General features: G+C 31.4%; 1 protein-coding gene across 1 annotated transcript; it reads right to left on the reverse strand.

Annotated features, from left to right (window-relative positions):
* Positions 1–2,319: 2,319 nt before the first annotated feature.
* Positions 2,320–12,919, reverse strand: LOC139493524 (uncharacterized). Its single transcript, XM_071282010.1, has 12 exons — positions 12,804–12,919; positions 10,668–10,808; positions 9,976–10,055; positions 8,565–8,636; positions 8,100–8,241; positions 7,503–7,649; positions 7,062–7,135; positions 6,508–6,579; positions 5,575–5,734; positions 4,074–4,174; positions 3,529–3,634; positions 2,320–2,639 (listed from the first exon to the last, which is right to left on the reverse strand). The coding sequence occupies exons 1-12, from the start codon at positions 12,832–12,834 to the stop codon at positions 2,392–2,394; spliced, it is 1,374 nt and encodes a 457-aa protein (XP_071138111.1). The 5' UTR covers positions 12,835–12,919; the 3' UTR covers positions 2,320–2,391.
* Between the last annotated feature and the right edge of the window lie 6,240 nt (positions 12,920–19,159).

Raw genomic sequence — 19,159 nt, forward strand, 5'->3', positions numbered from 1 at the left:
GACAGTAAATACTATGTCATTCAGTTAATACCCTTTCATAAAAAAAACATATAAGTTTGCAAATGTGTAAACAAGGATTTCTACTTTACTCAGGTTCGGTGGCAAGATTATCACAATATATATACAATGTTTATGTTCTTCAACTTCGTACTTTATTTGGCCTTTTATAACATTTTTGATTCGAGCGTCACTGATGACTCTTTTGTAGACGAGGCGCGCGTCTGGCGTGGGTATAAAGTTTATTCCTGGTGTCTATGATGAGTTTATAATCTAAAGTTACTTAAAATTATATGAACGTTATCGAGGAAAATCTCCCACACGTAATAGCGATAACAGTGTGTATAACTTTTCGATGTATTTCTAAAACTACTACTATCTAATACGTAACATGTTACACCATTGATAGAACATGTAGAAGTCGGTTATAATTCATGAAGAGGACAGAAGATCGGAAACATCATTCTGAACATATCATTGACTATCTATGTTACAGTTATTCTGTTTCTAATAATTGATGATGGTGTTCATGACTTATTACTTTAAGGTAAAGGCAACAGTAGTATACCGCTGTTCGAAACTCATAAATCGATATAAAAAAAATCCGAGTTACAAACTTAAACTGAGGGAGACGCATTAAATATAAGAGGGGAACAACGACACAACAATAAAATGTAACAGACACAGAAACGAACTAAGCATTAGACAAAATACGATGAGAATAACAAATATAACATCAACACTAAATACAAGAATTTGGGATAGAAAAGTACCGTGTTACGTCTTATGGTAATGGTTTCGTTAACTTTCCGTTAAATTACATTTTAACAAATTTAAATTCTTGTTGCAACAGATAATGTTTTACTTCTTTTGATCGTAAATCACCGTTCAATATCGTCATCCAGGCATTGAAATTATGTTTATACCAAGTCAGATATATGGCAGCTGTTATCATATATAGTTCGTTTCTATGTATGTTGCATTGTCGTTTGTTTTTCAGTGTTTCTAATATTTCGTTGTTTTTAACTCAAAGTTGATGTGTTTCCCTCGGTTTTAGTTTGTAACCCAGATTATTTTCTCTCTAAGTCAATTTGTGACTTTCGAACAGCGGCATACTAATGTTGGATATGTTTATACCAAGCTGTCGTCATTTGGACATTGAGAAATGTTTAAATTTTAAAGTTATTCAGAACGTTTTTTTTTAAATCCATATTTCAATCCAAAGGTATTAATGCCCCATTTCCGATCTCAATTTTATTATTATTATCTTATGCATATACTACTTTATCGCACCGTGGGTAAATTATGACGTTGTGATGGGTCACATGGGGACCCCTAGGGATCCGTAAGTGGTTATTAAATTTCGTTTGGGGTTCCTGAGGTCACGTCTATTGTTAATGGCAACGTCATTTTTTGATGTTGTTGTATTTCATTGTTTTTTTTTTTTTTTTTTACAAAACTCGGCAGGTAAATACATACGGTTCACTTCTGAGCCCCTAAGGACCATAGATGTTAAGTAAAATCCATGGGAGATTCTGCTTTTGGTCCAACCCCTTATGTATTTTTCTAAGACTCTATGGATTCATAGGGGTTCAGTAGAAAACCATATAACTTATAACGTCATGGTGAAAATATATTTTAAAACTTGTACTGTTTTTCTTCTTTTAATGGTTGCATCACTTATGAGTCTTTTGTAGACGAAACGACGTCTGGTTTACGAAATTTTAATCCTAGTATCTATGATGAGATTATTTACACAGTCATTAAAGGTGATAGAGCTTTTTGTTTAAAGTGGAACGTGAAAGAAAGGAATAATTCTAGTGTCTTTCAATTCTTTATTATAAACTTCTGTTTGAAGCCTGTCTCATCTGATATGATGATCAAGTCGGTAAGAGAGAGATTTAGTCTTTTCCAACGGTTGAAGTAATGGTCTTGGAAAAGATATTTCTGAAATATTTTTGAATGTATGGACGTTGTTTCATTTAATATGAATACATGTTTCTAAATAAATCTTTTGCGAACGATTTATTTCCTTTTTTAAAAATTTCATATTAGTATAAAAGCATGCAAAGGGAGATATTTCGTTACATCATAAATTCTACCAATGCGCTTTCAACAATCAATGACTCTTACATAGTGATTAAGGCAAAACTTTTTCTAAATCCGAAATCTAAAACAAACGTTGGCGAGCATATCAAACGGAAAAAGTCCAAATGTAAAGCTAAACTCGGAGAGGAATAAAAGCCATGTATGAGTAAGATATTCATTCAAAACCACTTTCAAAATTATAAACAGAAAATATCAATAAACATTCACAACACAAATATTCAATTAATTTATTACTTATTCATATTCTGTCTTTGACGTACAATACTACAGAATCAACCAGGTAAATTAATTTCTGGAAGCTTCACAGAGTGGAAGATGTGTTGCGCTACACCTATCGGCTATTAAGTCTTCGGTTGTAGTAGGTGAAAAAATAATCCCTCCTGAACTCGTATGAACCATTGCAAATCCACATGCACGAGTGGTCGAGTGTGAAAAGACCAAATTTCTAAAGGAACGTGAGCTGATGTGATTACCATTGTGACTCCATACCCAACTACTCCGGCTGTATGTAGCATCTGTCCATACTCTTTCGTCTTAAAAATAATATATAAGTGCATGAAATATATGAATGAAACAGAAAGATAAAACAATGATATAAGAAAATACAACAATACAAGAAATCAATTTTGCATTTTTATTTTAATATTATATACCATATACAAATTTGATGGATCATTGCTGTAAAACTGAGTATGATTTAACTACTCACCCTAACGTAACACATAATATTAATAACGATACATAAATGTTGACGGACGGATAGATACATGAAGTAATTGCGTAAGGGCATGACGGATTAGTGTGTTCATAAGATGTTATTGAAAACCAAGGCCTATTATGTCATTGAACCATCATAGCATAAAAAATATTCCCACACAAAAAGTCATTAATGTCCAGTTTGTAGCTGTCCAACTAACAAAATAAGTTTATATAGTTACAAAATGATTAGAGCACTATCAATAATTAATGCAATGACATATACACGACACAATCTCTTACATGATCACATTCACGATTTAAAATAACGCGATAACCAGATCTTTCACGACCTTAATTCTTAAATTACAATAAGGTCCAAACAAGTTTGTGATAAGGTCAGTCAGCTTTGCATACATATTTAAATAACGAGTGTTTAAGGTGAACATATGATTATATTTTGTATAGTATGGAAGAAAATTTACGGTTGGAAAGTAGCCCGGTGAAATATGAAAGTTATTACTGACTTAACGACAAGCCATTGGAAATATTAGAATATCGTTACACATTACAGGACAGGCCAATCAAATTAACACATTTTTAGTAGCACTTATTTATATCACATTCAGAAATATCAGTAAATTGTATCTGATCATTATCGCATCGTTTTATCGAAAGCAATTAAATGTAAAACACTGTTCAATAAATAACAAAATATAATCTAACCTTGATAGTGTCCTTGACGATGCGGAACTAATAATTCAAAAACATCTTGCATATTAGACCTAGATGAAAAGTCAACTAGTCTGGCACAATGAGATTGACAGTAGCTCTGAAAAGATAAAAACAATAACACTAATAGAAGTTAGTTATATAAAAAAGATATCTTTTGTTATAGATTTGCGTGATTTCAGAATTGTAAAGTTAATTAAATTAGACTGTCGGTTAGCTGTTGAAATGATTTTTAGTTATTACAAACTAGGATATTGTTTTGCAAGTCGGTTTGCTATTGTAGAGAAAATATCCTGGTATCTATGGCGAGTTTACAACAGATGCATTTTGCTTTAAATTCGACAGATTGATTAATTGAATGCTGGTGTTTAACGCTTCTTCTATTACAGTAACATTTCAAATAATTATATAGATCAAAATACTACTACTACTACTACTTTTGGTAATAATATGTCAACAACCCGTGCAAATTGAAAGATAAAGCGATTTTACATGCGGAATCTGTAGGGAAAAACAAATGCATAATATTGGTTTTTAACCTTAGCATCTTGCCAAGACATACGTTGTGGACCAATCATGTAGCAAGAAGAATCTAAAGAGTGGAATCCTGCCGGACAGTGTTGATGTAAGTTGGTACAACCTAACAAAAAACAAACCCTCATATCATTATACAAATTACATATCATGATAAAATATAACTCTAACTTGTATATTACAGTATAAACATTATTCTAACAAAAAAGTAAAACAGAAATACCCCGAACTCCAATGCAAATTCAGGATGAGAAACTCCATAAAAACTGACAAAATCGAACGTTACCAACCAACTGAACGAGCGTAAAACAACTGTCAGATCCTTTAGTATTAATGGTTTTAATGAATCATCATTAGTATACATTGTGTCTATTAACAGGAGCATTATCCTTTTTCTCTTTTGGTCTGATTTGCCAACAGGTACACAGTTCTTCGTTTTGTTTTATTTCTTTTGGAAATTCTTTTTCATCTTCGACATTTATCCTCTTAAATATGAATCCGTTTTTTTGAACAATTTTTCGTCCAAATTGATACACACTTTGCTATAGTCGGATGATCTGCAGCGAATCGATAAACTTGATCCAAGTTGATTCATTTGTAAGTTTTTAACATTTGTTTGAAAAAAAGAATAAAGGGTATCTTCTGAGTTTTGTTGCGGAAGAAATGCCAGTAAAGATGACTTCGAACTTCTTAAACAGCCACTTTAGATCAATCACATCATCTTTAATGTTATGCAATTGAAAACATCTGCTTGTTGACCACAATCTCTATGTAGCAATACTGTAGTTCGGATGATTAATATTTTGTTTTTACCTCGATCTATCACTTTGTGCTTTAAATTATCTATATTTTCAACGCTCCCCGTTTTTTTTCTCAGATTCGTTTCTCTTCTAAATTATTTATTTTATTGACAAGTGGATTGCAAAACAGCTATTTTCTCAAATTGCTGTTCAAACTTCTCAAATGAATGCTAAAAATTGTTAAAAACGGTACCTGGTTTGTGTAAAAACCGTACTCAGACATTATTATTTCACGACAAGTCTTTCACGTTCAGTAAATCAGTAACGATATAAATGTACCGAATCTAAGTCGCCATATTCAAAACAATTTACAGATTAACAGTCTCTTTGTAATAATGACAAATTAAGATCATAGACGATTAAATTTGGTGTTCAATATTAAACTTACAATAAAGTCGATCGGGCTTAAATCATTATATAAATGAAACGTTCGACTTTACACCTAAATAGTTATATTACGTAATAAATCAGAATCCGTAATTTTGATTGGCAGACAACAGTCTCGAGGTGTTCTAAAATGAAATTTGATTTGCTTAACGTACTGTATCTATTTACAATTCGTTATATTAGGGTATACATTTTCCAAATTCTGATCTCGAGCAACATTGAATTGACATCAAATTTAGAAATGAGTTTTGGTACAGCAAAATTGATATCGTTTAGAATCCATTTATTTTGACATGAGTAAACTTTCATCATTACGTACCTAATGTTGTTGGTTGTTGGGTTGTTGTTGTTGTCGGTTGGTTGTTAATTGTTTCCACGTGGTCATTACACAAATCGCTCTTACAACATCCTCCTTTTAAGGAAAATCCATCCCGTCGGCCAAATATATTACCAGTGCTAGCTTGGAATCGCGAGCACAACTAAAAATACAAAAAAAAGAAATTACTCTTAGCCAAACAATCTTTAATAATATGTTAACCAGGACTTACAAATGATCAAACAAATGGGTTTAACTAGCATTGTTGAGACAATTACAGCTTTGCGTTTATGTGGGAACCACTTTGTTACAAGAGAACAAATTATGTTAAAGTTAACTACCATGGGTCACCATACGGTCGTAAACAATAAGTAAAACCAATAAAGTATGACAAGTAATTAAGGCCCAGACCTGACAAATATAAAACAATGATAATAGTTGTAATCACTTCAAAGGAGAAAACTAATTGTCTGATTCATGAACAAAACAATAAACAAAAAACAATATGATATACCACAACAAAGAAGAACCACTGGATTACATGATCTCTTTAGTGTCAATATAGAAAATGGTGGAATTATGTTATTGGAATGCAGCTCCCTCTCTAATGATAACCTAAGACGACAGTGGAATAACAGCACAGCATAAGAACAAATTGTTAAAACATTGTGGTGTTAAGTGTAGATGTTATTATTGCCATATATGTACGTAACAATGCTCCGATTGTGGTGCTAAGTGTAGATGTTATTATTGCCATATATGTACGTAACAATGCTCCGATTGTGGTGCTAAGTGTAAATGTTATTATTGCCATATATGTACGAAACAAAGCTCCGATATTCGTTTTTCTCGATTTGATTACTAATAGAATGTTCTTTGTTTTTTCTTTTAAACTGAAAATGTAGAGAACTTGCGTTTTAAATCTGAATAGTCTACCTTTTCCTCGATACATCCAACTCTGAACACTGGTCTCAGATCAATGCTTAGTGTTTCAAGAGTAAAACATTCCTAAAACAAATAAATCTAAATTGAAAATGTTAATGTAATGTAATGTTATAATACGAAGTATTCTTTCTCTCTGATGAACAAAAGAGGACAATATTATAGTCTTCAATTTTAAATGATATCGTGTTTTTCATATTTAGTCATGCAAAAGGCTTCTAGAAAAGCGCTAGTAACCAATATTATCCCATATATTGTATTAAAGTCTGTCTAAAGGAAGACAACTCATTTGTAACAAATGTTTAATCACTAAAATCAAATGCATTCTATGTATGTTAGATAAATCTGCTAAATGAACGTAAGTTTAGGGTACATATCGATTACGTGTAGAAAAGAACCTCTATACTGTCAGAAAAAAAATCAACGATATGGTTCCTACGATCTCAACGTTCGAAACTTTGGTTTCATTTGTTTTGGGTTATATCAAAGTTGATAAAACTCCAAAAGCAGACACTATTTTCATGTTATTCATATGCTATTAATCTTACGTGTCCAGATTGACAAACATTGATGGTTGTACAGTCTGTTATGTTGTCAATATCATTGCAAGTGTAACAGTTTACTGGAAATACATATTGACAAATGCAGTATTATCATTGTGTAGTAACATTATTATGTATGTGTTTGAATTGAACGTTAGGCAAACAAGAATGCAGTAATCCTCGAACGGGTTGGATGCTTAATACAATATGTCTCGATGAAAGAAAAAAAATATATGGAAAGCAACAACAACTAAGCAAAAACAAAAATACAAATAGGCAACAACACGTTTTAATTGTTTTACTCAAACGGATTCAATTATCATGTCAATGAGTTTTGACTATATGAAAAACGGTAAAAAAAGGACAACAAAAAATTAAAAATTTAATGCTAAGACGAAAACCGATTAATAGGTGTTGTCTCGCTAAAAACTAATAGAGTGTACTTACAACATGATCCACACATGCGTGGACAAACATTTTCAGCAAAACATGTATCAGAGCATATGCCTGGGCTTGCCAATGCTAATCTCTGACATACGCCATCATCTAGATTTTTACATGAATTGGGGTCTGCTGTTGTATTGACGAATGTAACTTAAAAAAGAAGAAAAAGAATTTATCTGATATCGTTTTTACCATAATGTTTTTAAAAACTATGTTGTATGGATTGTGATGATTACAACACATAGTTTTACGAAGAGGGGTTTGATATGTTTGATTTTTAAACAGGTTCAAAAAGCGGATGAAAGAGTTGGGTAGAACAATTTCTCATTCTTTTCTAGAATAAATAATTATGCAGGTGTATTGACACATACTGATTGAAACTCGAAGTAATATATATATATTTCTTATTCATTAGCAACGTTGTTTAATCAAGCAGTTCAAGATTTCTTCGAAGTAGCATTAACTTTTTTTTTTAAAGATTTGTGTTTGGCTATGGCAAAAAAAGTTGCAGGAAAAAACATTTTCGATAAAGTTTATTGATTTCTTTCAGTTTATATATCCGTTATCTTTGTTTTTGCTGAACTATATGATATAATATACCTGGTTGTTGTGTTGTTGGAACCTCTGCCCCCATAATGACTAACGGTAGTTTGTTATTGCATTTGTCCTGCATACAACAAGCTCCATTTACATCTATATTCCTTGTCATACTTTCTGCACCACCTAGGTACTGCTGACATACCTATAATATATATTGTCAATATACTGATAACATTAACCTTGCATACAACAAGCTCCATTTACATCTATATTCCTTGTCATGCTTTCTGCACCACCTAGATACTGCTGACATACCTATAATATATATTGTCAATATACTGATAACATTAACCTTTGTAGAACTTGGAACTTTGATCGATTTATTTTCTGAAAATAAATGTTTTTACAATAGTGGTTTATAAAATCATACAGATTTAACCGCAACAAATATATTGATAATTTTTGCAAATAAAATAAGATTGATTTTTTGTTCTCGGAAAATAAGAAAATAATTGTTGTACTTACACTTTTAATGGCACAGCCCATTTTGTAGACTTCTGTGAAATCGTCTGTAAATGTCTGTGTGGTATAACAATACTGTAAATAAGGCATATAAGTATTAGAAGATGTGATATGAGTGCAATTGAGACAACTCTCTATCCAAGTCATAATTCTGAAAAGTAAACCACTATTTAGGTCAAAGTACAGTCAAACCTGCTTGAGAGACCATCTGTATTAAGCCAAAACATATGATGAAAGACCGCCAATTTTAGATCCCTCTGTGGTACATTTCATATAAATTGGAACAAAGACCACCTGTCATAAGAGACCACTTATTTTACTCTCCCTAAAGTAGTCTCTTAAAACAGGTTTGACTGTATAAACATTTTATGTTTTACTATCAAGTAAGCTACGCCGTCCTTCGTATTAACTATGATTTAAATCGGATACCCTCGGAGGCTTCTCTTGTTTAGTTTTCAATTTTCGGTTGTGCATAAGAATTTTAGATGGTAGATAGCGGTTGTGTAATGCTATGTGTTATCTGTAGCTTCACGTTATATAAGAGCGTAATGAAGCGTCAGTCCATCGTTGTAAGTATTCAAATAACATTCAAAGTACTTCCAGTTAGCGTTTGAATTACGTGTTACTATGAATAATGACCTGCCATTTCTCGAGATATACAGTGCTTACACCAAGTTTGAGAGGTCGTTGGTTCGATTACATATAAGTTCAAATCAAAGACTTAAAAATAATAATATTTGCTGCTTCTCCGCTTAGCACGTGGAATTTGGAAGTAAGAACAAAGACTCATTGATTCGGAGTTAGAATAAAGTGTCGGGATGTGGTAATATGTTAATAGCAGGATATGCTTGAAATAGTTGCCTCTGGACTTTAACACCAAGTGAACATTAACATCATCAATATGTGTTAAAGACATTTCAAAATATCAACGACTTTTACTAAATAGAGAAGTGTTGGTATTCCACGTACGTAATGGTATCCGTCATATCCATAAAAGCCTTTTTTTACTTTTTGTTATTGGAAAGATATTTATCTTTTAATAGAGCAACGTACTTTTAAATCATGCATTTTGTTTTTCTTTAATATAAATTGATAAATCACTCCGATGGTTCATATGATTATGCGTGAATGACACCCAATGAAGTTCTAAAGTTATTTAGTACTAACATATATATTCTATTTAAAAAATTTGGTAAATAAAAGAAATCAATTTGAAATATAGAAATTATGATATTTCCTGATTGGCTTAACCAAGTTGCACGATGTCAATAGGACCATGTTAGCCTGTTATGGACCTTATTTAGGACACTCTTTATCTATCCGATGTTTGCAATTTTGGTAGGGATTATGAGATTAACTTTATACGTAAAAGAATAAAAAGATGTGCGTCAATATAAGGCTTTCTTATACTCACGTGATCTGCACTTGGACAGGCAATAAGATTGGTACAATTAGATGGATCGTCAATTTCATGGCACTGATAACACTTAACAGCTTAAATAGAAAATAAATAATTAAACATATTACTACATTACAGCAAAACAGTTTTTGTAAGATTACGCGTCTAATCTCAAGTGAAATCAATATTAATCGTATTTACATCAAAAACATCACTTTTCAAATTAGAGTCATATTTGTTAGTTTTGATTATACTCAGAGAATAATGTTCATATATGGTCATGTATGACTGTCATATTTGCAAATGGTTGATTAGCAACAATAAATCAATAAGTCAAGATTAGGTATACAGTTTGATGAAATCAAAGCAATTCTTCGTTTATAGAGGCAATTCTTTTCTTAAAACAGATGCATGAATAAAATAGAAATAGTAACTGAATAGAATGAATAATTGCCAAGACATACATATAATACATAAAAAATGTTTAAAATGCTTATTTATTTCTTTATATTTAACATAAGATATTTGTTGGAACGAATGTTTTCCATAAACTTAATCACAGATAAAAACAAAAAAATGTGGTATGATTTTCAATAAGACAACTCTCCACATACCACATCTTCTTATTTTTATTTATGGAATCCATTGGTTACAACACGTATCTTATGTAAACCTATCATATAAAATGACAATTGAGTCAAACTTACGGCAATGGCCACAATGTCTGGTGCACAGCTTAGATAAACAAGGATTGGAACATAAATCTGGACGTAAAGCAGCTAATATTTCACATGACTTCGTATCCACATCTTCACACACATCACCGTACGAAACTGAAACCAACACGACTGAAAGAACACTGGAGTTACAGTCGAGATTCAACTTTTAATTCATATGAAATGAGTCTTTTAATAATATAATATTTCGTTCAGTGATCGTTGATCGGAACTTTATGAACTATCGAGTTTGTTACCGAAGATTACCCGATCGTGAAATTGCTAATCAAAATAAAAACAAGGCAAATGGAGAACGTGACAGATAAGTGAATTGAGAAAGCCATAAAATGTCTGTTTATATTTTCCAAGTCATTTCTTAATTAAATGTAATTTAAAACTTTTCCTCAACAGTTGTTAAACAATTTGTTGTTTTGTCTGTTCTTTAAGAATCTATTTACCAAATAGCAAACGTTTGTTTACATTTACTCCTAACTGTTTTCCCCTCGCACATGCACTGTGCGGTGGCCGCAGTTATAAAGAGATATCTAGTAGTTAAGGTCACTGCATACGGAAAATATCAGTGAATTGGTGCGTTGGAAGTTAATTATTCAATATCGGTTAATGAATGAATATTTTGATAATGTGAAGGATTTTCTCTTAATAAAGTGCACGTTCCCCCTTGTTTTCATTTTTTTTATTGAAAAAGATAGCTAAGAATTTAAATCATATTTAATTGTTTTTAAAATCGACGTTTCATACGACTGATACAAAATATTTTTATTTTCGGACCCGCATCATGTGAAAATAAATTATATAGCTTTATGAACATGTTTATAAATGACTACTCGTTACGGATTTTATTCATTGTTGAAGGCCATTTGGTGACATATAGCTGTATACTTTTATTTCATATAGTCTGTGGGTGAGAGTTGTCACATCGGAAATCATACCACATCTTCTTATTTTAATCTGTGATTAAGTTTATGGAAGCAATTCGTTACAACAAAGCGTCAATATTGAAACATTTTGATTTGTTGTTTGAAAGTAACGTTGATGTTAGTGAAAAGCATTTTTAACACGGTTATTTGACGAAAGGACGAAACAATTTCTTGGCCAGACTGTCTAAGGCATACTATTTATTCTAAAAACATGTCCTTAAACATACTTAAATGAAAAAAAGAAACAGCATTAGGTACTTACTTTTCAGAATTAATACAGCCGCTTCTGGTCATGAACATTATTTTAAGATAATGGCTTAAAATATATTTCCAAATAATAGTAACATGTTGACCTCTATCTCTAAAAGCAGTTTTGTTATTCGTCGTTTAGTTGGGTTTTTTTTTTCAAAATGAACTTAGGATGTTTAACAATTTGTCAATTGTTCATTATAAAAGATAAAAAGAACGTACTGTAAAATTATATTCAAGTTAGTACATACTACAAAAATGGATATGAAAATAAACGAAAATAAACGAAAGAAAATAAACGAAAGAAAATTAGACCGACACTCAAAAGTTTCATTAACCAGAATAGGATCTTTTGAAAGTAATAATCGCTTGAAATGCACACATAGTTGTAGAGTACACTAACTAAAAAGTGGTCTAAGAATTACAAAGCATTTGTTTAGAGACTTAAGAATGTCTATCATCAACAGAAAAAAATCAAAATGTTGAATAAAAATTATCTACGATAGTAAGGTTCGAGGTTCCTTACTTGGATGAGGCCAAACACGTTCATGTCAATACAATGTTTCCCTTTTTTCGTATTCGGCCATCTGATGTGATAATTGACGATAAACATACATATTATACAAGACGTATATTTCGATTAGATTTATTTTCTCGACAGGTTAGTAATGAATAATCTGACTGTTAATATCTATAGCAGCATGTAAGGTTTTCTTCTAAGGTCACAAAGAAACCTATATTCTACACAACTTTATAATATTGATAAGACAATTCTAATGAGTAACAATCAGAAAGTTTAGAATTATTAAGATAATAGGATTGATTACACAGTTTCCCTTTTATATCTACTTTAATATAACTATGTCTTCTAAACCATATAACATTGTGACTATAAAAGTCAATTACTTACAATATTTCGAAAAAAAATAATAAGACTTACCAAACACTATAGAACGAAGTAATTCCATCATTTTACCTATGAATCTATTTCTAATATCGAACGTGATACTCTTATCTTTCTATTGAGCTGTGAAGTAGGGCAACTTATGTTATATATGATTGACCTATATAGGACGTAGTCCGAATGTACAATACTCTCTTGGCTACCAAATACCATTCAACCTCCTCCACTCCTACGAACTTTTTCTATGTATCCTTTGTAAAAAAGCATGATACTGAATATGCCTATCTTTAAAGAAAATAACAGTTTAAGATATCGTTTTAAAGTAAAATCATACAAATCATTCTTAAAGACAAAAGAAGAAGAAGAAATAGCTACATGGTATTTAGTTTTTATGTTCAGTTAAGGTAGCACAATACAAAGATTTTTCATCCCCAATCAGACATCTTTAAACTGATGTAATTCCATTCATCTTTCTTTAAATTTTATAAATGAGGTACCAAAAGAAAGAAGAAGGATTAATCTTTCAAATTGTGATAATTTCATTATGACATAATTATTACATCATTAATTGTTATGTTATTAGTTGCCATATTGTGATGTCTATACTTGAATGAATTTAGCTTCTTTGTTATTCATAGCATCCAAAAATATTTTATAGATTCTTGCACAACACAGTTTGACCTCCAAAACTGTGTCTCAGATTTTTCCTATTGTATTTCATTCTCTCATAAATCTTCAATGAAGTTTGCAACATCAATTCATAAGAGACCACTAAATTGAATTGGGTGTAAAATTTGTTCTATTGATGTTTTTGGAAATCTGAAACACAGTTTTGGAGGTCAGGCTGTGTTGTACAAGAATATATAAAATATTTTGGGATGCTATGAAGAACAAAGAAGTTAAATTCATTCAAGTGTGGACATCACAATATAGCAACTAATTACATAATAATTAATTATGTAATAATTATTTCATAATGAAATTATCACAATTTGAAAGATTAATCTTTCTTCTTTCTTTTGGTACCTCATTTATAAAATATAAAGAAGGATGAAATGAATTACATAAGTTTAAAGTTGTCTGATTGGGAGGGACAACATCTTTGTATTGTGCTACCTTAAATGATGATATAGGGTCATGCATTAAAAGCACAACATAGACTGCTTCAAACTCGTATACCAAAGTGAGCATTAGATTAAGGGTATAAGCAAACCGCGCAAGTTTGCAATATTACCTATATTTCTTGACATACAATAGCGAATTTAAACTCACAACTAAGACAAATGTGACTATTTAAGTTTCAGTTTAGCTTCCAATTTCGCAGTTGTCATATACGGCCTGTTCCTTATTAATACGTTTGCTAATATTGATGTATGTTGCATGCGTACAGTGCATAATCACATTACACCGGTCGTGCTCAAAACGCAAAACGTCCATTCGTAAGGGTAATGATAAAGTTCACTATAGAAGTTTTACAGTAGCCATCACTTTTTAATTTACCGGTACGATGTCTCAAGAAACCATTCGCCCAGATATAAATTTACCGATTGTATCTTTATTCCCTAACGTGTTTTTTACTATGTCTGGATTAGCTGGAGACATTAATGCTGTCGGCACATTCTTGTGGAGTTCCCCTTATATATGTTATTACTGTATATCAAAAAAAGTATTTACGAATTTCAAACATCAGGAAACTGCATTTTGTTTTGTATCCACAGTTAATGGAAAGTATCAGCAATAACTTTTATTTACCCTTTCCGGCGCACAAATTCCACAAAGTGCAACACACATGTATCGCTAACATGTTAGCAGATACCAGTATAGACAGCGCATTCTTTTTTACATTTGGCTGTTATTTTGCATATTTAGCCGACATTGAATAACAAAAAAAAAAAAATGCCTTCAGAGTGTTCACATTTGATAATTTCGGTATTTAGCAAATGAACATGTTTTAATCATCTTGATGGTTATTGGGAGGAATTGCACGATAATCTAAATAACAAGACGAAATGTAATCTTGACGAAAAATGTATTACTGTTTAATATACATTGACAACAACTAAATACAATAAGACTTGCAGATTTTGTTTCCTAAACGACTTTTTTCCTATCATTACGTTTACCAAAAAAAAAAACCATACTACCACAGGGCATTGTCTAGATCGTTTCTGACAAGAAATACTAGACTTGAAATTGGAAATAAAAAAGTACTAATTTAACTTTCCATGATGACCTTGTGATGTCGCAGAACATTGTATAGCATAGTTACCTCTTGATTTCGTTGAATACTATAAGGCAAAATCTTTAGATGTCGTAGACGGATTTTGAAGACATCTACAGGCCAGTAGAGATGATATTGTGACAAAAAATGTCGTTGCAGATAGTTTCCGACCTCTATAGGTCGTTGAAGGTGGTATATCGACATCTAGGTATAGTTGAAGATGTATGGGAACATTAAGGTATAGCTGAAGATGACGTGGTTACCTGTATATGTCGTTGAATATGACATAATGAACCCATGAAGACTTTAGTTGTAGGTGATATGACAATCTCTAGATGTCGATTTATATATTCATATTGGTTGGTGTCGTTTTGAAGATACTCTAAATCTCAAATCTGTTGCTATAAATTGTGTAAGGACCGATAAAACAATCATTTTAAATATTTCAAATGAAGTAGCTGAAACGCTTTTAGTTTGTCAGAATTTTATGATATGTCAGTAATTTATGGTTCCTACATTCAATGACCATAGAGGTGTTTGCCGCATGAGCACAGAGGTTCAGAAATCAAACTTGTGCTTTTTTATTATTTTTATAATATTTGAAGTTGCATGATGAATGTTGTCTGTTATCAGTCATGTACATATGTGTCTACTTTAAATAAAATGTATTTACTTACTTTCTGACATATGAGATTTTAAAGAATACTACTAAAACTAGAAGGTTGGCAACTTATCTTGATCTTTTTCTTATATTTTAATATCGACGGACGACTACAACCTAGAATCTATGAAAAACAGGATGATTATAACTTTGCAATTGTCAACTTGCAATTTCTCAATAACTCACGTCTCTCCCATCGCCTGCCTTATTAATATCTCAATAATTAGCTTTATAAAACAATAAATAAGCTAACCAAATTGAGAATCAGTGCAAATGACTTGGACAAGAAAAGGAAAGAAGTAAAGGAATACTCCCAGACAAAATATTTTGTAAGTTATGTAATAATGACATTGATCAAGATGAAATTCATTATCTTCTTCAGTGTCCATCACTTAAAACTGTAAGGTCCAGTTTCATTTGAGATTTATCCTCTCAATTTACTTAATATTTTAAATTTCTAAATGACCAATCAAAATGTGTATGGTTGATGTCAAATAAAGATCAATTCGTTGACAGCATAATGATAAATTTGATTGATAGTTTGATTATTGCTAAAAGAGAAAAAATAAGTTATAAAACATAAGTAGCACCTGTTCTTTTTCAATAATACAACGGTACAGTTCTGATTGTGTTCACGCATTCATTATCTTTGGGAATAGACTGTGTTTGTTGTCTCCCTTTTCCTATAGAGTGTTAGTTTTATTGTCTCACGATTACACTGTACTAAATACAATTACATGGGAAACATGACATGGAGAATAAAAAATAACTGGCTATCTATGATTTGTTGTTATATCATTTATATATTTTCTCTCCTGGAAAGCATTATAGGCGGAAACCCAGTTGAAATAGAACAAAAGAATCAAAGCTCTTTGTTAGAGAAGGTGATAAATGCTTACTGCAATGTTGACTATATCAACAAAAATTTTAAAAGGTAATAGAAACAAATAAAATGAAAATTTTCTGCTCAATAACGAAGTATTTTATTTAAAAAAAAACACTATTTGCATAGGTTTTCAATTTATCTATTACATACAGTTAAGCAGAGAAATTAGATATCAAGTCGACAACATGGGTATCTATCAAGCTGGATGTAGAAAATAAATAACCCCCGATTAAAAAAAATAAAAATATCACGGACGGAGAAATATCACAAATAGATATCGAGCTCTAATTAAACAGTAAGGGATTGCTCAGTATAGATCAAGTGCGTACCATCCAGAATCTCAAGGTGCCTTAGAACGTTTTCATCAAACATTGAAGAACATGATTAGAACTTTTTGTCTTCAATTTGACAGAGACTGGGATGATGGAGTTCACTTTCTACTTTTTGCAGTCCGAGAGGCTGTTAAAGAATCCCTTGGATTTAGTCCCTTTGAGTTGGTATTTAGCCATACTGTAAGGGGACCGTTAAAATTGATTAAGGGAAAGTGGCTTACTGAACATACTGACTTGAATCTTTGAGACTATGTATCTAGATTTAAAGAAAAATTGTATACTGCTTGACAAATTGCTCAGAAAAACTTAAAAAATGTACAGAACAAGATGAAAATTTGGTATGATAAAGATGCCAGGGATAGAGTTTTGGAGCCTGTTGATAAGGTACTTGTATTTTTGCCAGTCCCTGGACATCCTTTACAGGCTAAATATTGTGGTCCTTATACAATAGAGAGTAAAATAAATGATTTGAATTATATTGTAAAAACTCCAGGTCAGCGCAAACAAAATAGAGTGTGTCATATTAATATTTTAAAACCATATTTTGAGCGTACTAATGAATGTGAGAGTAAACCAGTTGCCACTTTAGGCATGGTTATATTTGAGAACAATCAAGACAAACCAGATGTAATTGAACCACCTTTTAGTTCTAAAACTATGGAAGAGACGGTTAGATTGAAAAATTCAGAAATTTTGTCAAATTTAGACTCAAAACTTGCACATCTGTCTTTTGATCGTAGAGAAGAAATAAAAACTTTGGTATTTTCTTTTAAAAATCTTTTTCCAGATGTGCCAAACAAAACAACTGCTGTTCGTCATGATGTTGATGTATGAGATTCTTCTCCAATTAAGCAACATCCTTACCGGCTTAATCCACTCAAACTTGAAACTATGAGAAACGAAATTAAATATATGCTTGACAATGATATTATTGAGCCGAGTAACAGTGAATGGAGCTCTCCTTGTGTCTTTGTGCCAAAACCAGATAAAACCTTTCATTTCGTGACTGATTTCAGAAAAGTAAATTCAGTCTCAAAATCTGATTCCTATCCGATATCAAGGATAGACGATTGTATTGACAACATTGGTCAAGCAAAATTTGTGAGCAAATTTGATTTGTTGAAAGGTTATTGGCAAGTTCCATTGACACAGAGAGCTCGTGAAATATCAGCTTTTGTTAAACCAGATGGCTTATTTCAATATACTGTAATGCCATTTGGCATGAAAAGTGCACCAGCTACATTTTAAAGAATGATCAATAATGTTATAAAAGATTTAAACTATTGTTATGCTTATATTGATGATCTTATTGTATGTAGTGATAGCTTGGAACAGCATTTAACACATTTGTACGATATTTTTGATAGATTGTCAAAATCAATTTTGACTATTAATCTTGGTAAAAGTGAATTTTGTCAGGCCACTGTTGATTATTTAGGGCATACAGTTGGCCAAGGTCAAGTGAAACCTATTATGGCTAAAGTGGAAGCTATTTCCAAATTTCCTCCTCCTACAAATAGAAAACAACTTATGAGATATTTAGGCATGATTCGATTTTACAGAAAATTTTGTTCAAATTTTGCTACTGTGGTTCAACCATTGACTCATCTTTTACGAAACGATTTTGAATTTATCTGGAGTGAAAATAGTCAAAACGCTTTTGAAAAATAGCAAATCACTTTTAATTAATAGACCAGTTCTGATTACTTTAGACTTTGAAAAACAATTTAAACTTGCCGTTGATGCAAGCGATGTAGGAATTGGAGCTGTTTTATATCAAGAGATAGATGATAATGTTGAGAAACCTATATCATACTTTTCCAAGAAATTAGATAAACATCAGAAAAATTATTCAACTATTGAAAAAGAGTGTTTTGCAATGTGTCAGCACTTCGACATTTTGATGTATATTTGAATCCCACTGTATATCCCATTCTTGTTTGTACTGATCATAATCCTTTCACCTTCATGCATAAAATGAGAAACAAGAATCAGAGGTTGATTAGGTGGAGTTTATTGTTACAGGAATATGATGTAATTGTCAAACATATTAAGGGTAAAGATAATGTAATAGCTGATGCTTTATCTAGAACTTATTAAAAAACTTTGTATATACTATGTATTTTTGTTCATATTATTCATGATAAGTTTTTGTTACACTAAAACTTCTTTTAAGGGGAGAGGTGTTATGATAATGTATTTATTTATGTTGGCCTGATTTGTGTTGTGTGGCCTGATAGTTGTTTACAGAAGAACTGTGCAGTTTAGAAATAACTGAAACAATTACAGAAT

This window comes from Mytilus edulis, chromosome 10 (assembly GCF_963676685.1).
Source record: "Mytilus edulis chromosome 10, xbMytEdul2.2, whole genome shotgun sequence".
In the NCBI taxonomy this organism is placed as follows: domain Eukaryota; kingdom Metazoa; phylum Mollusca; class Bivalvia; order Mytilida; family Mytilidae; genus Mytilus; species Mytilus edulis.